Raw genomic sequence first — 27900 nt, forward strand, 5'->3', positions numbered from 1 at the left:
TTATTTTTTGTTTCTTCTCCTTCTCTTCCTGTTCTTGACCCAGTCAAAGGTACCGACTCATTGCTTCATTGCCTTGTGGGAGATAGCACTTACTGATGTAGTAAGTTTGGTAAGAATTTAAGTTAATAATTACTCTTTAGGAATATTTCCACTTTTAAAAGAAACTCCTAGAGTCATTGCCTTAATCTAAAGTAACAAGGCTCTGATGTGTCACAGGCCAGTGGCCACTGGGTAGGAGGAACTTTCCTTTGGCCCAAACCCCACAGGCAAATAAGTGCTTGTTCCACTTATCTTGAAGATTGTTTTCAAATGACATTGTTTTCTTTGGCAGTGGTTGAAACCAGAAGTTGTAGGACAGCTTGGTATTTCCTCTGTTTTACTGATTTGCATGATGTTTGATGATTAATACAGTGCAGAAAGACCATGTGTAATTTTATCCCTTCATCTATCTCTCTTCTTCAAGTCCCTAGGAAAACAAACTTGATAGGAGTAAATATCACCAACAGCCCAATCTTTAATAAACATACAGTGTTGGCATGTGTTGGGATGTTGGACCTAGGATATAGAAACTATATCCTAGGGATGTAGGTCCCTAGGATACCATAAACATTTTCTGTGGCAAGAGACTTCGGGTGCTTTTGGGGGCATTTCAAGTCTGGATAATCAGCAGATAATTCTCAGTGGTGATAGTGAAGTTGTTGCATGGCAAGAGAGAAATTGCCTGGGGAAAAACATACTTTGTTTTTGTTCTTTTTCTTCCAACTTTGTTGTGAAAAAAATTAAAATATATAGAAGTGGAAAGAGTGGCACAGTGAATAATATGACCATCACATACATTCAATTACTAATAACATTTTACCACATTTCCTTTATACGTTTTTACAACATGTGGGTAATTTTGAATAGGGACTGTACAAGATAATTATTTTCTTAGGTAGGACAGAGGGTACTATAGTTATATAGAATAATATATGGACTTTTAGGATGTATATGTGTTTAAGTACTCATTAAGCATTAATGGGTAAATTACAAGAAGTTCATGGAGGATGGAAACTTAAAAAAATATTGATGAGTAAAGTGACATGATGTGTACAGATTGCTTTCAAATAGTTGAGCACCAACAACAAACATGTTTTACAGTTGTTTCTTTGAAACTGGAATTCAGTCAAGGATTATGTATTGCATAGAATGACCCTCACTCACTCTAAAAAATGGGTCACATTGACTCTTTTCTAGTTATCTTGCATAGTGTTCCACGTCTAGCTTTGTCTGATTTCTTCTTTCTGTAATCGTTTTCCTCTTTCTGGCTCCTGTATGTTTTTGGTAACGTGAAGTTAAACCTTAAGGTTTTTTCAGGCTAAAGCTTTTTGGCAAGGGTACTTCGTAGGCAATGCTGTTTACTTTATACTGCATCACATTTAGAAACATGTAATGTCAGTTGTCCCAGTGTTAGTGACTACCAGATCTCTCCCTTGTAAAGTGATGTTTTTCCTTTCATACTTGGGTACCATATGAATATCCTGTTTATTAACCTTTCATCTATGATTTTAGCATACATTGATGATCCTTGGTGAATCAATTTTTAAATATTCTACTCATTTTTTTCTACTCGTTTTGATACTTTTTCTCCCAATTTCACTAACAGTGTCTTGTCAGTTTTGGGAATGAGTACTTGGGCAAGAAAATGCATGGAAAACTACAGTTACAGAAAACATTTAATGGTATCTACTTTTATTTGACTTCTTCCAAGGTGGATTTTCAGTTCTTTGTAAATAAAGTACTGGTTAAGACCTGAGAGATGTTCACTAAGTGCAAATTTTGCTGGACTAAATTAATTTCTTGTAGTGAATCGATCACTTTTACTTGTCATGTCAAAGAAATTAGCGTATGTTATAATAAAGCATTTTAAAAATTCCCTCTTATGGGAAATCACGGAGCTTGGTTAATTCATAGGTAACTGGACACATTGATTATTCATCGTGTATTTACTATTGTATGAAGCCCTTCTCAAGTTGCTTAATGCATAGCAGAAGAGACATATTGATGGTCAGCTTATGGTCTGGACAGGAATTTGTGTTTTCAAGAAATGCAGTACAACCTGAAAGGAAATCTAATTGTATGGACAAACAAATATTTAAAAATTTATCAAGTACTCATTTATTCATATTACATGTCTCTGAAATATTTGGTACTGATTATGAGGACTGTTTGGCTTCTTGACTATCAGTTTTGAATATTGGATAGATTTAAAGCTTCTTAATTGTTAGTTGAATGCATACTTCTCATCTTCCTAAGCAGAAGATAAAATACATCCGTAACTATTATTCCTGAGTAAATAGCTGTGTTCCAAAAACAATTCTCTGACACCAACTGGGTATCCAACAATTCCATTCAATTCTGACACTTAACTGTTCAGAGTTAGCACAGACTCCACAGGTTAAGGGACATAGTCCAAGACTACCCCCACTTCAAACACCAGCTCTAAGTCTTGGGCGTCATCTGTACTTCTGATAAACTTAATTGACTACAAATTTGGGGGTTCCCTTTGGGTTTGATAATTTGCTACAGTGACTCACAGAACTCAGGAAAGTGCTATGTTTACAATTACTCTTCTATCAGAAGGGACACGAATGAACAAGATGAACAGGTACATAGCACAAGGAGGTCTGGAAGGGTGCTGAGTGCAGAAGTTTTTATCCCCATGCTAGGTACACCACTCTGCCAGTACAGCCGTATGTTCACCAACCAGGAAACTCTGAACCTCGTATTGAGAGCTTTTACTGAGGTCTCACAAAAGAAGCACGATTGATTAAATCATTGGCCATATGATTGAACTTGATCTCTAATGTCTCTCCTATCCGCAGAGGTAGGGGGTGGGGGGAAAGGGAAGGGAGGGGCTGAAAGTTCCAACCCTCTCATCTAATCTGTCTAACCTCTAGTTGGTTTTCTGGTGATCAGCCCCATTCCGAAGCTATGTAGGGGCCCCACGATGACTTAACCTCTTAGCATAATAAAGAAATGTCTACTAGGGAATTCTAAGTGGTTCTGAAGCTCTGTACCAGAAACTAGGAATGAAGAACAGACATATATTTTTTCTTATATTATGGTAATAGAGTCAGAGTGATGCTTAATAAGCATAATACAATTTTAAGGCTTTTCCTCCCTAAAATGGATGGGGGAGGCATTCATTTAGATCTTGTTTTGAGTGGTTATATTGAATTGCTGTTCCATTAGGCACACTAAGCCAAAACATAGAGGTGAATTATGGTGTTTAAAAAAAGAGATTTTTTTTTTTTTTGAATTTAAGTTCTGGGGTACATGTGTGTAACGTGCAGGTTTGTTAACGTAGGTATACATGTGCCATGGAGGTTTGCTGCACCCATCAACCCTTTGGATATATACCCATTATAATATCTATAATCCTTCAGGTATATACCCAGTCATGGGATTGCTGGGTCAAATGGTATTTCTAGTTCTAGATCCTTGAGGAATCACCACACTGTCTTCCACAATGGTTGAACTAATTTACACTCCCACCAACAGTGTAAAATCATTCCTATTCCTCCACATCCTTTCCAGCATCTGTTGTTTCCTGACTTTTTAATGATCTCCATTCTAACTGGCATGAGATGGTATCTCATTGTGGTTTTGATTTGCATTTCTTAAATGATGTTGGAAAAAAGAGATGATCTTAGCCTTCATTTAACACCTCACATTTCCAGTTCTTTAAAAAAGTATTTTATAAGCTGATTTTAGGTTTGAATAATTTATTTTGTACTTCTGTTTACACTTTTATCCACATATGACTTGGGCATGGTTAAGCAGGTAAGTATAGTCTCCTTGAATTTTACTGTGTTTATATTAGCTTGTTTATCAAGCCATGTATTAATTTCCAGTCTTCTTTTTTAGAATGTGTAGTTTAACCTTCATAAGATGAAGCAGTGTTTTTTTTTTTTTTTTTTTTTTTTTTTTGTTCCTGAGACAGAGTCTTGCTCTGTCGCTCAGGCTGGAGTGCAGTGGTGTGATGTCAGCTCACAGCAACCTCTGTCTCCTAGGATCAAGCGATTCTTGTGCTTACGCCTCCTGAGTTGTTGGGATTACAAGTGCATGCCACTATGCCCGGCTAATTTTTTGTATTTCTATTAGAGACAAGGTTTTACCATGTTGCCCAGGCTGGTCAGGTTTTGAAGCAATAAGCACTTCTATGTATAATGCCTGGTAAGTGATTAGGCATACAATATTATTTATTGAATGAATGAATCAATGAAAGATGGAAAAAAATGTTCCGCTAAATTTCTTCTTGGAATCTAGTGTATCAAGGGGAAGGCGGAAGCAAGGCTTTTGGAGTCAGACATAAAAGTAATAGTAAGAATATCCAGAAAATGGATATTGAGCTCAGGCCATCCCTCCTTGGCCTCCCAAAGTGTTGGGATTACAGTTATGATCTCAGGCAATCCACCTTCCTTGGCCTCCCAAAGTGTTGGGATTACAGGTGTGAGCCACTGTGCCTGGCCAAGTAGTAATGGCAGCAGCCTAATACTACTAATCGTATTAGTAGTAGTTACAAAAGCTACCATTTATGGAATGAATTGTATTAATGCTTTGCATACAGAATCTCATTTATTCTTTAGAATAGTCCTATGAGGAGACCTTATTATCTCTGCTGAAAGTATGAGGAAACTGGGGCTCATACATAATCTCATTTATTCTTTAGAATAGTCCTATGAGGAGATCTTATTATCTCTGCTGAATGTATAAGGAAACTGGGGCTCAGAAATTAATTTGCATTTGGTCACACAATTAGTAATGGTGGAGTTAGTATTCACTTTTATGTCTGACTCTGAAAGCCTTGCTTCTGCCTTCCCCTTGATACACTAGATTCCAAGAAGAAATTTAGCGGAACATTTTTTTCCATCTTTCATTGATTGATTCATTCAATAAATAATATTGTATGCCTACTCACTTACCAGGCATTATACATAGAAGTGCTTATTGCTTCAAAACCTCCAACCCCCTTAATATTCACTGTTAATATAAAGGACAAAATCCTTTCATTTCTTGTTGGGCACTTTGAAATGATTTTGCAATACTCAGTCTTGCTCAGTATATAATATCTAGGTCTTTTTTATCATCTAATAGTAGGGTGTGGATTCTAGTGTATTTTCTGGATATTCTTACTATTACTTACTGGCATTATTATTGTACAATTATCTTATGTTAGTTATCTTACTATAATAACTGAAAATGGAGAAATCTTGAAGCAACTTTAAAAGTTTTTAGGCTAATTTTAGTCTAACTGAAATTTAGAAGTTTAGCAGGAAGTATTTGGTAAAATGCCATCAGTATATAATATGCCCATTTAATAATAGTATTAGCTTACTTGTGCTTACACATTCATCTATTGCTATGTGAGATGACTGGATATGGATATAGGGCTGAAGCCATTCTAAGGCAAATATGCAACCATTTTCTTCTTCTGGTAACTTTTAGGATTTTCTTTTTATCTTGAGCCTTCTGAAATTTCATGATGATGAGCGTTGATGGTGGATCTTTTTGTTCTATGTGCTGGGTATTTGCTTGGTGAGCCCTTTTCATATGGAAACCGATGTACTTCAAGTTTGATGTGTGTGTGAATGTGTGTGAATGTGTGTGTTATATCTTTGATACATTTTATTCTCCCCTCATTTTCTTCTCCCCTCATTTTCTCTTTTCTTTTTCTGGAGAGTCTGTTGTTTAGATACTGGATCTAGTGGACTGTTTTTTTTCTGAGATGGAGTTTCGCTCTTGTTGCCCAGGCTGGAGTGCAATGGCACAATCCTGGCTCACTGCAACCTTTGCCTCCTGGGTTCAAGCAATTCTCCTGCCTCAGCCTCCCAAATAGCTGGGATTACATGCATGTGCCACCACACCCAGTTAATTTTGTATTTTTAGTAGAGGTGGGGTTTCACCATGTTGGTCAGGCTGGTCTCAAACTCCTGACCTCAGGTGATCCGTCCACCTCGGCCTCCCAAAGTGCTGGGATTACAGGCGTGAGCCACCATACCCAGCCTGGACTGTTTTTTTTAAATATTCCAGTCTTTTATCCTCTGAAAAAATTGTGGAATGTTTCCTTAATTTTATCTTCTAGCTCCTCTGTTGAAGCTTTAACTTTTGATTTCTTTATTCTATTTTGTAAAAGTAATTTCTCATTCTCCAAATATCCCTTTTATAGAACTCTGCTCTTATTTCATGACTGCAATGTCTTTCTTCTACTCTTAAGAATATTTATAGGTTCTTTGGATGATTTCTTTAGCTCCCAGCACCTCTTCAAAGTTCTTTTTTTCTGTTTGCTTGTTTTAATCTCTTGTCATGTTAAAGGGTTTCTTTGAACGTCTGATCATCTTTTTATGTCTGTTCTTTTTAAAGAGTGAAGTTCTAAAGTGATGATGCGCTTTGTGTAAATGGGGCAAGTTTCTTGGCTTGGGGCTTCACTTTAGTGTGACCATGCAGAAAGCCACTTTTAAATTGTATGACTCCCACATTTCATTATCTGTATGTTTTTTCTAGTTTCCCAGAAAAAAAAAATTTGTCTCCAAGTATGTCTGGCTGCCAGTGTTATTGTAGCTGAACAATGGTCTTGAGTTGAGGTAGGGGGGTTCTCTTTTCAGTAGGCATTTACTTAATTCTTTGTTTTTTTAGGACTATACTCACCTTTCTTCTATTCCCATGTCCCAAAATGTTTCCTGATGTCCCATATATACTGCTGGTTTAATTAATACTGCATAGGGGCGAGTGTTGGCCTGGCTGTGGGGAATGAGGTAGCAAATCAAGAGGTCTGACTGACTTTAAGTCAGTTTTCCTATTTGCCAGTGAACTACTTAGCCCTGTTTTAAGGATTATTTTGTTATTGATCAATTTCTACTCCTTTGGGTACCTCTAGTTGATCAATTAATAACTATGCCAGAGGAACTGTGGGAAAGATACGAAGGATAGCTACATTGGCTTTATCACTTTTCATTCTTTTGTGTTATCTTTTTAAATGAATTTGAGGAGAGTTACAAATATGTACAACATCAATACATTAAAAATGATTAAAGCATGGAAATGACAAATTAAAGCATGGAAAAGTAATTGCTTAATAGAAGGAATAAATAATGGCTTACCAGAAGAAGAAGTTAGTCTGTAGCAGTATATGCCATATGTTCATATACAGTTATTACAGAGACCTGGCATCTCTAGAGCAGTGGTTTCCAAGTGAGTGTAAACTATGTTGTCATTATTTTATTACTACCGTACTATAGTATATAACAATTGAGAGATATCTTGGGTGGGCTGGCACTTGAGATTAGATATAGGATTGTCCATTATGATTTTTCTTACTTGAAACAAATTTAGATTGGCTTAACAAAGCTACTCTTTCATTTTAATCTGGTTACCTTTTGTGTGTGTGTGTGGAAACCAGAGGTAAGATTTCCATTAGGTGTCCTGTGAAATTATTTCATGTGTAAATGTTATATCCTGCCCTTGAAAAAAGCTGGAGGAGGCTGAAAATTACTGCTCTTTAAAGAATACGCCTATAAATGAAACTTCTGTATTTAGTTATACAATTTATATTGTTTATAGAGTGCAAAAGGTACCAATTATTTTTCTTATTTACTTTCATAAGTACACATTTATTTCCCATTTTATTTCATCAGATCAATATCCCAGTTTATTTCATCAGATCAATATCTGTCACAATTTTGCTTTTATGGGATTTTGAGAGCATTCAGAATGCTTTATAATACCCTCATAATTTCATGTTTGGAATTATAAAATTTAGCATTAATATAACAACTATGCTTTACAGTATTAAATTGGACATATATATGTGGAGTCTGTGGTTACTGCCAATAATCTTATGATTTATGTACAGAAATTTGTGGAAAACTGAGGTACATCAAATTCTAGATAGAAGTACCTGAGTGAGTGATGAACGTGAAATTGGGTTGGTCATGAAAGAGTTCTGTGAGGAAAAATAAATACTTAAGAATTTGATAAGCTATAGATTGGTGGCAAGTATTACACTCCTCTCTTGGACTACTATAGTGTCCTAACTAGTTACCTCCCCGTAAGTGCATTCTTCAAACAGAAATAATATTAGCTTATCAGAAAATTATTGAAAAGATAGTACTGGGGAAAACATAAACGTTTATTACATTTTATTCTCAAAGCAGATACAATTAACAATCAGTATTTACCATGTTTGGGTAGAATTTCTTTCTTGAAGTTGAACGTATCTTCTGTGTTCAGAAAACTTAACATTTGATAAGATCTGTCTAAATTAGGGTTAGTAGAATTGGAAAACTTTCATTTTGGGAATGATTTTTATGAAGAAAACCTACTTGATACTTTTTTTCCTAATTTCTCTAATTCATAAGGATAAAATCACATTGTTCTGTCCGTGGATAAGAATAGGTATATAGGATCCATGGTTCCTCTGGGAACTTACTTCAGTGACTACTAACTTGGTTGTGCATCAGAACCATTTGGGGGAACTCTTTTCCCTCTTCCATCTAATAAACAATTTAAAACATATACAAGAGTAAAATAGTATAACAAATAGGGAGATTTTTAGTGCTCTCTCTCTCTCTCTCATATATATATATATATATATATATATATATATATATATATATATATAGTTATATCTGTGTATCTATATAAATATATAAATGGGGTCCCCATTGTAGACCTACTGATTCAGACTTGGGGCCAGAATTTGCAAACTGTTCAAGATAAATTCATACACTGACCACCTCAGGCAATTCTGATGCAAAGCTATGTTTGGGAAAGCATTGTTATAGAGGAATAATCTAGACCTAGATAGATAAATGTCTCAAAACAAATGCTATTTAAGTGATTTCTCTCAGCTGTACTCGTACCGCCTCCTAATCTAGATAAATTCTTTCTTTCCACATTTTCCTTAGTTTTTGTAACCAAATAAAGTTATGGTAGTTTAAGTGGCCCTTTCTATTAGGTCTTTTACTTTCTGGCTTGTTAATGTTTACGTATGAAATTAGTGCTAAGTGAGTTTCTTTTAAAGTAGTGCCCTGCATTGTTAGAGATTTTACGTAAAGTACCTTTCCCAAACATCATCATCATCTGATTTATTCCTAGAACTGCCTTGTGGGGTGGTTGATTTGATTTCCCTAACACTATCTATGTGGAAATCCAGATCTACAAAAGGGAAGTTGTGCAGTTTCTTATAACTGGAAATGGAAGATGTAGAGAATCTGGAAATAGTATGTACTGATTCTGGAGTTTCCTAGGAGCTTGTATTAGTCTGTTCTCATGCTGCTAATAAAGACATACCCACAACTGGGTAATTTATAAAGGAAAGATGTAATTAACTCACAGTTCCATGTGGCTGGGAGGCCTCACAATCATGGCAGAAGGTGAATGAGGAGCAAAGTTACAACTTACATGGTGGCAGGCAAGAGAGCTTATGCAGGGCAAATCCCATTTACAAAACCATTAGATCTTGTGAGAGTTATTCACTACCACAGGAACAGTCTGAGGGAATCTGCCCCCATGTTTCAATTATCTCCACCAGGCTCTGCCCTTGACATGTGGGGATTATTACAATTCAAAGTGAGATTTCTGTGGGGACACAGCCAAATCATATCAGAACTCTTTTCCCCTATTATGTATTCCTAATAGTTTTTTTCCTTTTACAACTTTGTATTGATCTGAGTGCAGGTGACTTATTATTGCTCAGGATGCTGCTTTTTAAAGGCTATTAAATTAATGCAAGTGACACACCATTTTAAAAAAAGTAATTGAGCTATAGCATATTATGTGTCAAGATAAATTTTAAAAACTTCATGTAGAAATCTTTGTTTAGATATTACAGAATTGTTCTTTAGAATACCTACCTAGTGCTTCAGATAAGATGCTTTCTCAGCTGCAGTTAACAGAATTCCCAGCCAGGCACTGTGGCTCACTCCTGTAATCCCAGCCCTTTGGGAGGACAAGGCGGGCAGATAATGAAATCAGGAGTTTGAGACCAGCAGCCTGGCCAACATAGTGAAGCCTCGCCTCTACTAAAAACACAAAAAATTAGCCAGGTGCGGTGGCAGGTGCCTATAGTCCCAGCTACTTGGGAGGCTGAGGCAGGAAAGTTGCTTGAACCTGGGAGGCGGAGGTTGCAGTGAGCTGAGATTGTGCGACTGCACTCCAGCCTGGGCAACAAGAGTGAAACTCCATCTCAAAAACAAAAACAAAAAACCCAAAAAACAGAATTTCCATATAAACCATGGCAACCATGACTTAAGTAAGGAAGACATTTACTGTGTGAGTTCTAGAGGGAGGTGGTTCCAGAGTTGGCTGATTCAGTAGGCCAAATGTCTGTGTTTTGGATCATTTTCTTTCTGATTCTTTCTTCCATTATGGCCGTAGATGACTGCATTAGGGCTAAACATCATAGGCAACACAATCAAAAAGCAAAAGAGCAGGGCCTTCTCTGCCAGTCTGTTTTATCTGTGGAAAATCATTCCCTGCAACTCGGGCTGACTTGACATATTCAGTTAGCAAGAACTAGTTACATACCCAATCCTAAATCAGTTACTGATAAGGGGAAATGAGATTCCTGTGATGGGCTTAGAACAATATTGGTTCATCTTCTGGAACTGGAGGAGGGAAGCACCTATCTGATCTCATTGGTGTCTCATATTAAATAACATCAGTGTTTTGTCATCCAAGAGGGAGATTCTGATATGTAGGCAATCACTTGTATATATCAAACTTTAGTAACATAATTGTGACATTTTTCACTATGCTACATAAGAGGTATTCTAGTGCAAAAGGTGAAATTTTAGCCTTTAAGAGAGAAGCGTCTTCATTCAAGAAGCATGTTTTCCTTTAAGTACTACTTCATGATTGACTTAGGAAGCCAGTGTTTTGGCATTTAATCTACTAGTGGCTTATTGCACTTATTTTTGTCTTGGGTACAGTCATTGTTTATTTTCCTCCAATATTATGCTCTACGATTATATTACATGATTTTGGCATTTGTTTTTGTTTCTTTTAGATTAATTGGTGCTTTGTTTTTCTAGGTGGATTCTCCACAGTTTTCCTTGTGCGTACTCACAGCGGAATCCGATGTGCATTGAAGCGAATGTATGTCAATAACATGCCAGACCTCAATGTTTGTAAAAGGGAAATTACAATTATGGTAAGTGAAGGGGTAGTTCTCTTTCAGAAATTTTGCAAGTTTTTGTTTTTTATTTTTCTTGGGATGGAGTCTTGCTTTGTCGCTCAGGCTGGAGTGCAGTGGCGTGATCTCAGCTCACTGCAACCTCCACCTCCCAGGTTCAAGCAATTCTCATGCCTCAGACTCCCAAGTAGCCAGGATTACAGGTGTCCATCACCATACCTGGCTAATTTTTTGTATTTTTAGTAGAGACAGGGTTTCACCATGTTGGGCAGGCTGGTCTTGAACTCCTGACCTCAAGTGATCTGCTTGCCTTGGCCTCCCAAACTGTTGGGATTACAGGTGTGAGCCACTGTGCCTGGCCTGTTTTGTTTTCTAGAACATTAACCAGCTTTTAGGCAAGCTGCTTATTTATAATAATCTTTGAAGATCATTAAATTAGAAGATAATCTGGTAATTTGTAGTATAGTCGTCCCTTGGTCTTCTATGGGGATTTGGTTCTAGGACCCACTACAGATACTAAACTCTGCAGATTCTCAAATCTGAGAATGCTCAAGGCCCATATATAAAATGTAGTATTTGCATGTAACCTACACACATCATCCTGTATACTTTAAAGCTACTCTGCTTTCTTTTTTTTTTCTTAAATACTTTTTAATTGTGGAGTATTTTCAGGATATAAATATTTACTGAGTTATATAGTAAACACCAAGCTTGTTCATCATCCAGCTTAAGAAGTAAAACCCTACAAATACTATTGAAGCCTTCTTTGTGTTCCTTCTCAACTGTATCCCTGTATAGGCATACCTTGAAGATAGGAGTTTGGTTCCAGACCCCTGCAGTAAAGTGAATGTTACAAGAAAGCAAGTCACACAGTTTTTTGGCTTCCCAGTGCATACAAAAGTTATGGTTACAGTTTTTATCTCCCCATTTTAGACCAATGTTTCAGTTGCCTATTCTACTTCTATATCAAACTATTACTCTGTGGAGGACCTTTCTCTGCCCCATTGTTGAACATTATGAACTGTACATTGTGTTCCTCAGTCTGAAGAAATGATAGTTGGCCCTCTAACTCCATACACTGTCCTTCCTTTTCTCTTTCTTTCTTTCTTCCTTTCTTTCTTTCTTTCTTTCTTTCTTTCTTTCTTTCTTTCTCTTTCTTTCTTTCTTTCTTCTTTTTCTTTCTCTTTTCCTTCCTTCCTTCCTTCCCTTTCCTTTCTTTCTTTCTCTCTCTCTCTCTTCCTTTCCTTTCCTTTCCCTTTCCCTTTCCCCTTCCCCTTCCCCTTCCCCTTCCCCTTCCCCTTCCCCTTCCCCTTCCCCTTCCCCTTCCCCTTCCCCTTCCCCTTCCCTTCCCTTCCCTTCCCTTCCCTTCCCTTCCCTTCCCTTCCTTTCCTTTCCTTTCCTTTCCTTTCCTTTCCTTTCCTTTCCTTTCCTCTTTCTTTCTTTCTTTCTGGCACTCTGAGCATTTTTATATTCCACTGCATAAGCAAATCCCAGTCCAGACTCAATGTCTATTCCTTTCAAGACCTATTGGTAGCTCCCTGAGGGCTACCAGCATCAGTCTCACTTGCCAGCTATGTTCAGGGCCTTCCTATCAGGGAATCTCATCCATAGCCATCAGTAGTCTCTGTCTTGCTGACACTTAGAACAGTTCTCACTGGCGTTACGTGCCTGTGAGGGTGCAAAAGGAACATGTCTTTATTCATCCTATGTCTGCACTGCTGCAGTACCCCTGTGTGTGCTAATTTCATGGACCCAGATGGCCACCTCCAGGGAGCACACAGACAGACCTGCTTGCTGATTCCAATCACCTTCCCAATCTGGAAGGGAGTTCTTCTGATGGGCACTGACTTGTTCTACTTTAATGCACCCCTCAAATTTCCATAGGTTGTGTGGCCAGGCCATTGATTACTGCCTGTGAGTCAGTAAAAAAAACTCAAACACAGGTGCTTCCACCACTGTTCAGTTCTGCCGTTACTGTAAAACAAACAAGCAAAAAAAACAAAAAACAAACAAAACAAAAAAACCGCATGCAATTCAGCTCATGTTGCTAATATGTTTTTACTTTCTTTGATCAAAGTAGCAGCCATCCAAACAGAATGTTGTCCATTCACTTTGGAACTGCCGTCTGTAAACCATGTAACTCCTTGTTGGTCAATTAAGAGCTGTTCATAGTGCACTGTCCAAGTGTCCAGTAGAATCCAGCAGCATCTCACACAGTTCCAGAGTCAGCCCTAGGGGTAAAGAGACTCCCTGCTTAAGAGTATCTCCTTCGTGCATTCCCCAGGTGGCACGAGAGCAGACCCGTCCTCAATCTGGGTGGGCACCATCTAATCAGCTGCCAGCATGGCTAGAATAAAGCAGGAAGGAGAAGATGGAAGAGCAGACTTGCTGAGTCTTCCAGCCTTCGCCTTCTGACTTAAAGTTGCAGTTCCCACCACCCGCTCTTTAGGTTCTATTAATTGGCTGAAGTGGCTCACAGAACTCAGGGAAACACTTATGGTTAGTGGCGTATTTTAAAGGATATTGCAAAGGGTACAAATGAAGTGATGCATAGGGTATGAGGTATGGGGGAAGAGGTACGGAGCTTCCTTGCCTCCCTGGGCAGACCTCCCTCCAGGAACCCTCACATATTCAGCTATCTGGAAGCTTCCTGAACGCAGTCCTCTTGGGTTTTTATGGAAGCTTCATTATGTCAGCATTCCTTCCCCCAGGGTATAGTGCAGGACTCTGGGGAGAGTTTTAAGACCCACAATCAGAAAGGTGGGGAACAATTAGAATCCTGCCTTGGGGCAGGTGAAAGGAGGGCAGGAGAGAGATTCTGTTTCCTGAGGCCTAAGACACCCAACATTATAACAAAAGACTGCGACTAGGGCTTTGGGAGTTATGAACCAGGGACTGTGTACAAAAACCAATATAGTATCATAACACCACAACACTACACTGTAGTATAAAATGTACAGTAGCATTATGCCTAAAAAAATTGTATATACCTTAATTTAAAAATATTGTTAAAAAACAACTGATGATCACCAGAGCCTTCAGCAAAGTGCAGTCTTGTTGCTGGTAGAGGGTCTTGCTTTGATGTTGAAGGCTGCTGACTGATCAGGGGGTAGTGGTTGCTGAAGGAAGGGGCGGGGTAGCTGTGGAAGTTTCTTAACGCATTTATGCTGGAGGTTGCAATTTTTTGAATTTTTGCATGAGTGAAAAATCAGACCTTGGTGATGACCTTGAGCAGTAGGATATAAATAACTCCCACATGCTTAGCGTTCCAATAATGGAACACTGGGTATAAGTGGGTTTTAAACAGCAGTGAAGTTTGCCACATCAGTTGACTTTTTCTTTCATGAAAGCTTTTTCTGTAGCATGCAAGACTGTTTGATAGCACTTTATCCACAGTAGGACTTCTTTCAGAATTGGAGGCAATCCTGTCAAATCTTGTCACTGCTTTATCGACCATGTTTGTGTAATATTCTTAAATCCTTTGTTGTTATTTCAACAAGGTTCTCAGCCTCTTCACCAGGAAGTAGATTCCATCTCAAGAGACCACTATCTTTGCTCATTCATAAGAAGCAGCTCCTCATTTCACAGCAATTCAGTCAGATCTAAAGGCTCCACTTAATTCTAGGTTTTTTTTTTTGTTTGTTTGTTTTTTTTCTGTTTCTACCATGTCTGCAGTTACTTCCTTCACTGAAGTCATGAATTCCTCAGCATCATCCGTGAGGACTGGAATCAGTCTCTTCCAAACTCTTGTTAATGTTGATATTTTGACTTCCTCCTATGAATCACAAATGTTTTTAATGGCATCTAGAATGGTGAATCCTTTCCAGAATTTTAATTTACTTTGCCCAGATCCATCAGAGAAGTCATTATTTATGGCAGCTATAGTCTTAAGAAATATATTTTTTAAATAATAAGACTTGAAAGTTAAAATTACTCCTAGACTCATGGGCTAAAGAATGGATGTTGTGTTAGCAGGCATGAAAACAATATTAATTTCTTTCTTTCTTTTTTTTTTTTCTTTTTTTGAGATGAAGTCTTGCTCTGTTGCCCAGGGCTGGAGTGTGGTGGTGTGATCTTGGCTCACTGCAACCTTAGCCTCCTGGATTCAAATGATTCTAATGCCCCAGCCTCCCGAGGAGCTGGGACTATAGGCAGGTGCCACCACACCTGGCTCATTTGTTTGTATTTTTAGTAGAGACGGGGTTTCACCATGTTGCCCAGGCTGGTCGTGAACTCCTGAGCTTAAGTTATCTGCCCTCCTTGGATTCCCAAAGTGCTAGGATTATAGGCAAGAGCCACCACACCCAGCCATCAGTATTAATTTTTTTGTACATTTCCGTCAGAGCTCATGGGTGACTAGGTACGTTGTCAATGAGCAGTAATATTTTGAAAGGAATCTTTTTTTCTGAGCAGTAGATTTCAACGGTGGGCTTAAAATATTCAGTAAACTATGCTGGAAACAGATGTAATGTCATTCAGGCTTTGTTGTTTTATTTATAGAGCACAAACAGAGTAGGTTTAGCATAGTTCTTAAGGGCCTAGCAGTTTTGGAATGGCAAGTAAGCATTGGTTTCAACTTAAAGTCACCAGTTGCATTTGCCCTTAACAAGAGAGTTAGCCTGTCCTTTGAAATTTTGAATACAGCATCGACTTCTTCTCTTTAGCTCTAAAAATCCTAGATGGCATCTTCTTCCAATAGAAGGCTGTTTTGTCTATATGGAAAATCTGTTGTTTAGTGCAGCCACCTTCATCAGTTATTGTAGTTAAATCTTCTGAATAATTTGCTGCATTTCCTGCTTTACTTTGTACTTAATATGTGCTGGAAATGGCTTCTTTCCTTAAATCTCATGAACCAACCTCTGCTAGCTTCAAACTATTCTTCTGTAGCTTTCCTCACTTCTTCAGCCTTCATCGAATTGAAGGCAGTTGGGGCTTTGCTCTGGATTAAAGCTTTGGCTTTAGGTAATGTAGTGGTTGGCTTGATCTTCTGTCTAGACCATTAGAACTTTCTCCATGTCAGCAATAAGGCTGTTTTGCTTTTTTACCATTTGTGTGTCCATGGGAGTAGCACTTTTAACTTCCTTCAAGAATTTTTCCTTTGCATTCAGAATTTGCCTGACTGGTGTAATAAAAGGCTTCGATGTCACGCTTCTTTGGCTTTCCATGTGCGTTTCTCATTAAGCTTAACTATTTCTAGCTTTTGATTAAAACGAGAGTTGTGGAACTCTTCAGTATTGTTGTGTTTTATGATGGAGGGAACCCCAAGTAGAGGGAGCCTGAGGAATGGCTAGCTGGTGGAACAGTTAGAACACATATAACATTTATTAAGTTCATTGTGTTATATGGACACAGTTTGTGTTGCCATGAAACAATTAGAATAATAACATCAACCATCACTGATCACAGATTATCATAACTGTTGTTATAATAATGGCAAAGTTTGAAATAGTGTGAGAATTACCAAAATACGACAGAGACACAAACTGAGCACATGCTATTGGAAAAATGGTGCCTATGAACTTGCTGTATGCAGAATTGCCACAAACCTTTAATTTGTGTAAAATGCAGTATCTGCAGAGCATAATAAAGCAAAGTATCACTTTTTTAAAATGTAGCACGATAAAATGAGGTACACCTTTGCTATTCTCCCTATCCAAAAAAATCCTACTGTCTGAATTCTGTGTTTACTGTTCCTGTGCATTCACTGTATGTGTTTTTATTCACAAACAACAATTAGTTTTGTTTTTCACTTTTAATATCATGCTCTAACGTTGATTGTTTTTCTGTGAACTCTGTAATTAATGGCAAGGCATCTTTCAACAAGAGAAAACTTATTTTTAAATATTAAGAAAAGTGAAAAATATTTTAATAGGCCATTAAAAACTTCAGTGACTCTAACTTAACTAGCCTAAGTAGTTAAAAAAAATGTAGAATAAAAATTTCCTCCTTTTCTAGGATTGCATATGCTCAGTGCTCTGGATGGCTTCTTACTCTTGTTCTTATTCCTTGTCCTCCCATTTCTCACCTCCTCTTCATCCTCTTCTCTTTCTCCATGGTTTTTGAGTGCTTACACACAAACACACACACAGGTGCATATATATATTTGAAGATTGTTTTGTTGAGGTGAAATTCACATAATTATAGCATCTTTATTTTTTATGGCTGAATAATATCCTGTTATCTGTCTGTAACACTATCATTCATCTGTTGATGCAGTTTAAAAAATTATTTGATGAGCATTTGGGCTCTTTCTGTCTTTTGGGAATTATAATTAATACTGGCATGAATATGTGCATGCATCTATTTGCTTGAGTACCTGATTTCAGTTGTTTTGGGTATATACCTAGGAGTGGAATTGCTGGGTTATATGTACGTTTATGTTGACTATTTTCCATAGCAGCTGAACCATTTTATGTTCCAAGGAAAGTATTTTTCCGTGTTCTTGCCAACACTTGTTATTAATGTCAGTCCTACTTATCCACCTGCTAAGAGGGGAATTTCTTATTTTGTATCAACGTCTTTACTAACACACATATTACAATCCCTTTTGTTAGCAAATAAGTGCATTTGCACAATCTGACTTTTTAAAATTCTGCTTTTATTTTCTGTATTCCTTAGCTGGATTAGAGATGATTAGGCTTTGGCATTTACTTTTGTACAGGTAAGGCTATTAGCTAGAAGGGTGAAAAGATTTACCTCAAGATGATGGAGAAGCTTAGACTAAGTTCTCTAACTTGAGTTGAGATATTATAGTCTTGTACTATTGTACAAGACTTCTTTGTTCCTTTCAATAGAATTTGTATGATTTTGAGAGATATGATATATGAGAAGCAGCACACTCAAATCTTATGCTTTTGAACATTTTTTAGGGAGATTAGTTCTTTAGAATGGTGGTCTGTCAACTTTTTTGATGATTCACCCCCATTATGTATATTTACTTATAAATAATTCCGATGTTCAGTGGCCCTTAGCCCTTATTTCAAATTACATTGCATAGTTAAAACTAGGTTTATTGGTAATGATAGTTGATGTAAATTTATTTTAAATAATATTTTTAATAGTTGTTTTTAAATTTCCCAGTAGAACAGAGTAGATTATTATTCTTAACCTCACTGTATGCTGATGACTATTTTGTAAAAGATGCAAAAGTTTCAGATTTTCCATTTTCTTATTTCCTTATATTTGTATTAGCATTATCTTTATGGTTTCTTTTTAGAAATCTTTTTAGCCACTTGTTCATTTTTTTAGGTTATTTAGTTAGAAGTGCATGTATCTAAATTCATGTAATAGCTACACATAAATTGCAGTACGTTGCAGGCAAAATAAATGAGAATATAATTGTTAAGAAATATTGGAGCTTATTTTATTTTTTAGATAAAAACAAATATAACAAAAGTTCTATATTTTATTCTCAAGTTCTTTGTACACTTTTGGGAGCTATTCCTTTTGAGTGAACCATTTTCACAGTTGAATTTAAAAATAATTTTCATATTTGCTGTTAGAAAATTACAGTCACATGCAGGTAAACTTTTTATTGAAACCATAGAAGCCTTTGCTGGGTTTTATATGTTAGATTCTATACTCATGCTTAATTCTTACCTTTTGAAATTCTTTACATTAATTTAGGTTTCCAACCATTACTAATTCTATACCTCTAAAATGTACATTTTCCAGTTTTCATTTTTTTTTTCTTTCCAGAAAGAGCTATCTGGTCACAAAAATATTGTGGGTTATTTGGACTGTGCTGTTAATTCAATTAGTGATAATGTATGGGAAGTCCTTATCTTAATGGAATATTGTCGAGGTAAGTATTTTTTTGCATTTGTACTGTAATAAAAAATTTCTTCTTAAATGGGTTACTAGATATCTTTGTTATTTCCAGGGTAGCTGCTAACTAATTCTGGTCACTTATTGTAATCTTCCCTTTCATTATCTAATTAGGAATATCGTTAAAACATTATTTAAAACCTAGTTATAGTTGCTGCAGTTATGATATGAGCATGTAAATGCAGAATGAGAAAAGTGATATTGAGTTTAAAATAGGAAATCTAAGCAGGTACAGAGTTACAGTTCTTGCTCTCCATAGAATTCTTTTGTAATCCAACCAAGAAGAGCATAATATGTCAATATTAATGTTGTAAGATTTTTCCAGCACTCTACTACGTTATTGTAAACATTAAATTTAACAAATTTGGAGGATGCATTTTGATCTATAGACTTTATAAACCTGTTTTATGTAGTCTCTTGGTGGTGTTTGTAAACATTAGAATATAGAAAATCACATTTTATTTGGACCTAGTGTGATGTTTTAAAATAAATATTTGCTTGTATAGCATACCTTAATCATCATCATCATCATAAAAAATTCCTGACATTTAATTTTTTTTTTTTTTTTTTTGAGACGGAGTCTCGCTCTGTCGTCCAGGCTAGAGTGCAGTGGCGTGATCTCGGCTCACTGCCAGCTCCGCCTCCCGGGTTCACGCCATTCTCCTGCCTCAGCCTCCTGAGTAGCTGGGACTACAGGTGCCCGCCACGACGCTTGGCTAATTTTTTGTATTTTTAGTAGAGATTGGGTTTCACCATGTTCACCAGGATGGTCTCGATCTCCTGACCTCGTGATCCGCCCACCTCGGCCTCCCAAAGTGCTGGGATTACAGGCATGAGCCACCGCGTCTGGCCTTAAAAATTTTAATGTGTGGAAAGGTGAAGGCAAATATTCTATTTCCTACAAACTTGCAAGGCATATTTGGCATTTGTGGTTCTAGGGAGCCCTGGTTTACATTTACATTCTCTTCAGACAGTAATGATTGTTAATTACTATCCCATAAACTCATACAGTTTCCTGAAGGTTGTGGAAGAAGAGGGGGATGATGGTGATGTTGGAGAAAATATGATCTTGTTTACTGCAGTATTTTAAGGAGGGAAGGATGGGGGAAATGAAGTGAATCAATGTTACAATACCTACTGTGATGTATTTGTAACTTATTTCCGTACTCAATATTTAACAAACAGATGTTTCTCGATTGTTTTTTCTTTATATCTTATCTTCTCTACTATAAAGTACTGTACTGTGATCTCTTTTAGGAGAAGATGCTGAGTTTTTTCTACCCCTTTTTCCTGAATTCTAGCATTTATAGTGCTGATTCTTAGAGTTTACTCATAGCCCTTGGTTACTTGTAACTTTTAAAAGATACTTGAATCAAGCATAATCATAACCTTGGATAAATTTAATTGTCACTTAGAAGTCATCTTAAAAGAGGAATCAAACGACCTTCAAGTTTTAGGGGCAAATTTTATTTTAAAGTAGAAGAATGATCATATCTGTTTTTTGAGGAATGCATTGTTTTGTTTTAAAAATTTTTTAGAAATAGTTATCTGGTATTCAAATCATCAAGCTCTGTGGTATATGAAATTTTAAATTTTTATCAAAGTAATTTATGTATGTGGTTTAAAAAGTCAAATAGTTGGCCGGCCGCTGTGGCTGACGCCTGTAATCTCTGCACTTTGGAAGGCAGAGGCGGGTTGATCACGAGGTCAGGAGATCGAGACCATCCTGGCTAACACGGTGAAACCCTGTCTCTACTAAAAGTACAAAAAAAAAAGTTAGCCAAGCATGGTGGCAGGCGTCTGTAGTCCCAGCTCCTTGGGAGGCTGAGGCAGGAGAATGGCATGAACCCAGGAGGTAGAGCTTGCAATGAGCTGAGATCGCGCCACTGCACTCCAGCCTGGGCACAGAGCGAGACTCCGTGTCAAAAAAAAAAAAAAAAAAGTCAAATATCTTAAGCTGTGGCTAAATCAGTACCCTCTTGCCTCATCCCTCTTCTCAGAGGTAGTCCCTTTAAAATATTTGAGGTGTTTCTTATATTTACTTCCATATTTCCACACTGCATTATATAAAAGAGCATCAGTAATTTTAGTGATTTCCTAAGGGTACAAAAGAGAAAGGACTTAGAAAATCAAGGGAAGTATATAATTCCGTGCATGAAGAGGCTCTTGAAAGAAAGTTTTCTAGTGCTATTTTTGATTTGATGTTTTAGATATTGTCTCTAAGAAAAGATAGGAATTTTACTTCTAGTGTAGATATTCTCAGGTTTTGGACCAAATCAGTGTTTATTTTCCCATTTAGTGGTGTCTGTAGTTGTATTTTCTTATCCTTTTTTTTTCTTGGAATTAGTAATTACCTCGTTTTTCATTTGCCTAATTTTCTTCATGTATATTAATATTTTAGTCCCGCATTTTCCAATAGGAGTAAAAATAATTGACTGGGTGCAGTGGCTCACACCTATAATCCCAGCACTTTGGGAGGCCGAGGCGGGTGCTTCAAGAGGTCAGGAGTTCGAGACCAGCCTGACCAACATAGTGAAACCCCGTCTCTACTAAAAATACAAAAAATTAACTGGGCGTGGTGGCGGGTGCCTGTAGTCCCAGCTATTCGGGAGGCTGAGGCAGGAGAATGGCATGAACCCGGGAGGTGGAGGTTGCAGTGAACCAAGATTGCTCCACTGCACTCCAGCCTGGGCAACAGAGCGAGACTCCGTCTCAAAAAAAAAAAAAAGAAGTAAAAATAATTATGCAGTATGTTTAGACATTTTAATATTTGTGTTGATTTCATTTTTTCTTCCCTTAAAAACACCCCTTGGGGAGACTTCGATCATCCTGCTTAATTTTGAACAGCAGTTAGCTGTCCTTCTGGAAATTCCCTTTGCCTCCCTTCTGTCTTGGATTCCCTGCTACTTATGTTTTCACTCTCTAGTTTGGAAGACTATGTTTTTCAGTAGCTTTCTGACTGGATTTTTTGGAGAAGCATTTTTGAAACCTTGCATATATAAACATATTTTTATTCAGTGCCCACATTGATTGTTACTTTGGCTGGCTAAAACATTATAGGTTGGAAATAATTTTGATCCAGAATTTTGAGGACATCATTCCACTTTTTTCTTAGTGTTGTTGAGAAATTGATGTTATTGTGAATTCTTAATTTTTCTATATGACATCTTTTCTCCATGGACACTTTTAGTTTGAATCTTTCCTTTATCTACAACGTATTGAAATTTCAAGATATATGTGCCTTACTGTGTGTCATTTTTGGTATGCTTTTTGTGGTGTTTTTGTCTTCTATTTTCTGTTCTCTCTTACTGGACTTCTCATTTTCTTTCAGATGTTCTGAGCTTTCTAGATTGATAATCCTCTGATTTTCTTTTCTTATTTTCCTTTTCTTTATTCTTTTTTTGTTGGAAGCATTTCTCTGTCTTTTAGCTCTTCTATAGAATTTTGTATTTCTATTATATTATTTTTAATTTCCAAGGACTTTTTTTTTTTTTTTTTTTTAAGACATAGTCTTGCTCTGTCACCTAAGCTAGAGGGTGCATAGTGCCATCTCAGCTTACTGCAACCTCTGCCTCGTGGGTTCAAGCAATTCTCATTCATGCCTTAGCCTCTTGAGTAGCTGGGATTACAGGTGTGCACCACCAGGTCTGAGTAATTTTTGTATTTTTAGTAGAGATGGGGTTTTGCCATGTTGGCCAGGCTGGTCTTCAGCTCCTGACTTCAAGTGATCCATCTGCCTCAGCCTCCTAGAATGCTGGGATTATAGGTGTGAGCTACCACTCCCAGCTTGACTCTTTCATGTTCTCTCAGTGTTCTTTGCTAAAGTACACCTTGTTACCATGCAGGGGTATTGGGGAAAAAAATACACCTAGTTCTTGTTTTAGCTGCAAATCTTTCGTTGTCTTGTGGATATTAATTTCAGTGTATCCATTTTTTCTTTCTTTCCACCCCTGACCTTTCTTTCTTTGTTTTTGAGACAAGGTCTCACTCTGTCATCCACACTGGAGTCCAAAGTCAAACTTCAGGACTCAAGTGATCCTTCTGCCTCAGCCTCTTGAGTAGCTGGGATTAGAGGTGCACGTGGCCATGCCTGGCCAATTTGTTAATTTTTAATTTTTTGTAGAAACAGGGTCTCACTTTGTAGCCCAGGGTGGTCTGGAACTCCTGGCCTCAAGCAGTCCTCCCACCTCAGCCTCCCAAAGTGTTGGGATTAAGGGCAGAACCACTGTGCCCAGCTAATGTTAGTTTTAAATTTTTTTCTTTTCCTTGCTGTATTAGTCCATTTTCACGCTGCTGATAAAGACATACTCGAGACATGGCAATTTACAAAAGAAAGAGGTTTACAGTTCCATGTGGCTGGGGAAGCCTCACAATCATGGCGGAAGGCAAGGAGGAGCAAGTCACATCTTACATGGATGGCAGACAGAGAGAGGGTTTGTGTAGGGGAACGTCCCTTTTTAAAACCATCAGATCTCATGAGACTTGTTCACCATCACGAGAACAGCACAGGAAAGACTTGCCCCCATGTTTCAGCTACCTCCCAATGGGTCCCTCTCACAACATGTAGGATTTCCAGATGAGCTTTGGATGGGGACATGGCCAAACCATGCTTTCTCTTTTTTTCTTTGAAGTTTTCTTCGGATGTTTTACCTGCTAAGGTTACCACGTGTATTACAAATCAGTTGTACCCTCTAAGTGGGCAATTATTTCTTAATAGAAGAAATCCAGAAAGCCTGAATGGAGTATGCTCAATTTTCTCAATGGAGTATGCACAATCTCTTTTCTCAGATGAATCAATTAGATAAGTTCCTTTTTCTCCCATGGGGGAGGAGAGCTTTGGAAGGGCAGAGAATAGAAGACTAAATACTCTCCACTTACTTCCTCTGTAACAGCTAATTGCATTAGATAAAATTGTTAAACAATTAAGGTATTTTAGTAAGGGAACCTATATAATGTATACAGTTCAGGGACATTGGTTTTTATTATGTAAGGATAAAACTGTATAGAGAGTAAAAGAATATGTTATATAGCTCATATCCCCTTACCTGGTTTTAGGTATTCAATGTTTAGCATCATCTTTTTTCAAGTGTACTCATCTTTTGTCTTTGTAAATTCGTGGTTTGGTACTGCTTTATTTGCTAATATTTTGATACATAGATTTAAAGAGAAATTAAAGGTCTAATTAATTAGACCTAAAATACTTTAGGTCTCAGATTTCCAGAAATCAGTATTGGTATTTTGAGCACATTTATATTATTTTATGAATAATTTGTGAATAAATTATGAAAATTTATGAATTCTTAATGTATGTTTTTAGGAAGTATTCTACATATGTTTCCATGGATTATATATCTGTTAGTATTTGCTTAATTAAAAAAATTCCAAAATTCAATAGCATAAAATAACATTCATTTATTATCACCTGTGTATCCATGGGCCAGCTGCTTTCAACTTAGCTTGGTTGGGTGGCACTGCAGATTTTGGCAGGGCTTGCTCACATGGCAGTGGTTAGCTGGGATTAGTTGGAGTAGCTCTGCTTCATGTGTCCGTCATCCTCTTTCTGGCACTAGCAAGCTGTCCTGAGGATGGTTTTCTCATGTGGATGATAGAAACATAAGAAGGCATGTAGAAGCATATGAGGCCTCTTAAGGCCTAGTCTTGGGACTAGGACACTGAGGCTTTTACCTTTTTCTGTTGGCCAAAGAAAATCACATGACTGAGCCCAAATCAAAGAGCAGGAAATTTATCTGCCTCATTTATTGGGACAAACTGCAGAGTTACATGACAAAGTGCCTGTAAAAAGTGAAGTTTGAAAACTTAGGGCCAGTAATGCAATCTACTACAGATAAAATTGAATAATCTTATTGTATTAGGGTTTTCTAGAGGGACAGAACTAATAGGATAGATATACATATAAAGGGGAGCTTTATATGTATATAAAGTATTAACTCACGAAATCACAAGGTCTCACAATATGCCATCTGTAAGCTGAGGAGCAAGGAAGCCAGTCTTACTGCCAAAGCTGAAGCAGTTGGAGAGATGTTCGAGGGCAGGAAGCATCCAGCATGGGAGAAAGATGTAGGCTGGGAGGCTAAGCTAGTCTAGTCTTTTCATGTTCTTCTGCCTGCGTTTTATTCTGGCTATGCTGGCAGCTGATTAGATTGTGCCCACCCAGATTAAGGGTGGGTCTGCCTTTCCCGGCCCACTGACTCAAATGTTAATCTCCTTTGGGAACACCCTCACAGACACACCCAGAATCAGTACTTTGCATCCTTCAATCCAATCAAGTCGACACTCAGTATTAACCATCACAGTTGTAAAAATAAAAAAGACATATTATCAAAAATTTAAATGGAGTAATAGGTTGTATTTATGGTTTTTTTTAGACTAAGTGGTAATATGTGTACTCAGATAGGGAGGTTGTTGAACACCTTTTTAAGAGGTTAGAAAAATGTTGGTTTTTTAATGTTAGCGATGAAATTTGGCAGAGTGTAAAAAGCTTTTGTTTTGGAAATGATACCTCTTTGGAAAATATGGAAAGAGTTGAGAGTTGTAGGCATTTTTATTTTATTTTATTTTTATTTATTTTGTTTTTGCAGTTGCAAGATTTAATAGAGTGAAAACAGAGCTCCCATACAAAGGGAGGGACCCAAAGAGGGTAGCTGTTGCCGGTTCAAATGCCTGGGTTTATATCCTGATCATTGTCCCTCCCGCTGTGCTCTCAGGCGATAGATGATTGGCTGTTTCTTTACCTCCTGATTTTGCCTAATTAGCATTTTAGTGAGCTCTCTTTACTACCTGACTGGTCAGGTGTGAGCTAAGTTGCAAGCCCCACGTTTAAAGGTGGGGTATCTCATTTTAAAAGACCTTCAGTATATAATGTTTGATTTCCATGTCTGATTTTTTACCTTTTTTTATTAGAATACCTTCTTTTAAGCTTTATTTAATTTTCAGAAAACTCTGATTTTGAGTAATGAAATTTTATTTATTTCATTTGAAATTTAGCCCAAATATAGTTTTTAGTTTTCTCTAGGGACTTGTTTTTTGTGATTGAGGATTTCTACTTCAAAGGTCTCTGGATAGAAGAAAGGGAATTAAAGTTTGTTTAAAATTTATTCTGCTTATTATAACATTGCAAGTTTGGAAGAGGTAGATTGCGTTCAAGCTTATGATTTCTTTAGCTATGATATGATATTTCAAGGATGTGAATGTACACCAAGAAAGCATTTTTTTATCCTGTTTAATTATTCTTAAACTAGAGAAGCCTGGGTTTAATTAAAAGCCAGGGAGTCTGCCAAATGATGGAGTGGTGGAAGTTGCTGCATGGTCAGGTGCCCCAGTCTTGTGAGATAATCTGAACAAATTACACTTGAGTTTTCTGAAAGTTGGGGATTCATAGGTAAAATTAATGTTCTTTTTGCTTTAAAATTCTATGAGAAAAATATTCTCAGAAAAGACAAGATTGCTTAGACAGTAATAATAAAAGGAACAAGTTTATATGTACCTTCTCATAGATTGTAAAATAGCATGTTCATTTATCTAACCTTGTTAAAGGAAAGTTGCAAGTTAATGAATGCCTTATGTTTTTTTGAATTCCCAAACTCAGTTTTTATTAGACTGATTTCTGTGCGTATCACATATTTACTTGCATTCTTAAAATTTAATGATGATTAACCTTTTGTTAATAATTAAGAATCATTATCAAACTATCAATTTCTATATTGTAATATATAACCTTCTCAGGGCTTAATGGTATATGTGTGGCAATTTGATTGTAGTCAATTATTTTGGTCCATTATCTGTTATCTGGATAGACTTTACCTCTTAGCCCATTTTGACTCTTTTGATTCCCCTAACCCTAGATGAGATTTTTTTGAAAGTCAGATGAGGAGTTTCTTTGGCTCTCAAGATAGAATCTAAAGTATGGCTGATCCCTGTCTGCCTTGCCAGTCTCATCTCACCTTATTGTCTCTTCTGCTTCCTAGAGCATATCAGCTTTCTTTAAGTTGTGAAGAAAGTCATACTGGCTTTCTTTGAGTTATTCAAAGTCATCAAGCTCTTTCCTAAACTGATGGCATTTGTACATAGTACTCACTATCGCTAGTATATTGTTCTCCGGAGTCTCTGTCTGGTTGATTCCTAATTATCCTTCAATCTCAAATATCACTTCCTTAGACCTGATCTGATACCTTGTCTTCCTCATCTTCCTTCACAGTTTAAATTTAGGTTTCTTATATAAGTTCTTTCATATTATTATGATATATAATTATTACAATATATCTATTTGTGTGATTGTTTCTACCTTTAGACTGTAAATTCTGTGATAACAGAAACCTTATTTTTGTTCACCACTGTTTGGCCCATAAATAGTATGGTGTTAAATAGCTATTTCTTAAAACCAGTATTATAAGATATACTTTGATCTCAGACATGTTAAAGAAAAGTGGGCAATAGCATTAATAAGACATGTATCTATTTTAAGATGATCTCTTGAGATGTAAAATGTGAAAAAATATGTGTCATTGAATTAATACAATATGATGTAATAAGCATCCTTACATGAGAATTATGAAAAGGCCAATTTCCCATTACTTGAAGCCATAAAGACATTTCTTAATTTGCTTGTGATAGACTTTATTTATTAAAAATATGTCCTCTCAAAATTACTTTTTTGGTTAGCTGGACAGGTAGTGAATCAAATGAATAAGAAGCTACAGACAGGTTTTACAGAACCAGAAGTGTTACAGATATTCTGTGATACCTGTGAAGCTGTTGCAAGATTGCATCAGTGTAAGACTCCAATAATTCACCGGGATCTGAAGGTAAGAACTTTAGAATTCCTATGGATTAAGTAATAAGTTGGAGTTAAAATGTTCTTGGAGTATTTTCATCTAAAT

At 36.9% G+C, this 27900-nt stretch overlaps 1 protein-coding gene across 2 annotated transcripts in view; it reads left to right on the forward strand.

Annotated features, from left to right (window-relative positions):
- Nucleotides 1-27900, forward strand: part of BMP2K (BMP2 inducible kinase) — a 143853-nt gene that overhangs the window by 41256 nt on the left and 74697 nt on the right. For both annotated transcript variants that reach the window (XM_030819041.1, XM_030819040.1), the window contains exons 2-4: nucleotides 11076-11194; nucleotides 18875-18980; nucleotides 27683-27825. In XM_030819041.1, coding sequence (XP_030674901.1) covers nucleotides 11076-11194; nucleotides 18875-18980; nucleotides 27683-27825 — 368 coding nt within the window. The remainder of the gene's footprint in view (nucleotides 1-11075; nucleotides 11195-18874; nucleotides 18981-27682; nucleotides 27826-27900) is intronic.

The sequence above is a fragment of the Nomascus leucogenys genome, chromosome 9 (assembly GCF_006542625.1).
Source record: "Nomascus leucogenys isolate Asia chromosome 9, Asia_NLE_v1, whole genome shotgun sequence".
NCBI lineage: Eukaryota > Metazoa > Chordata > Mammalia > Primates > Hylobatidae > Nomascus > Nomascus leucogenys.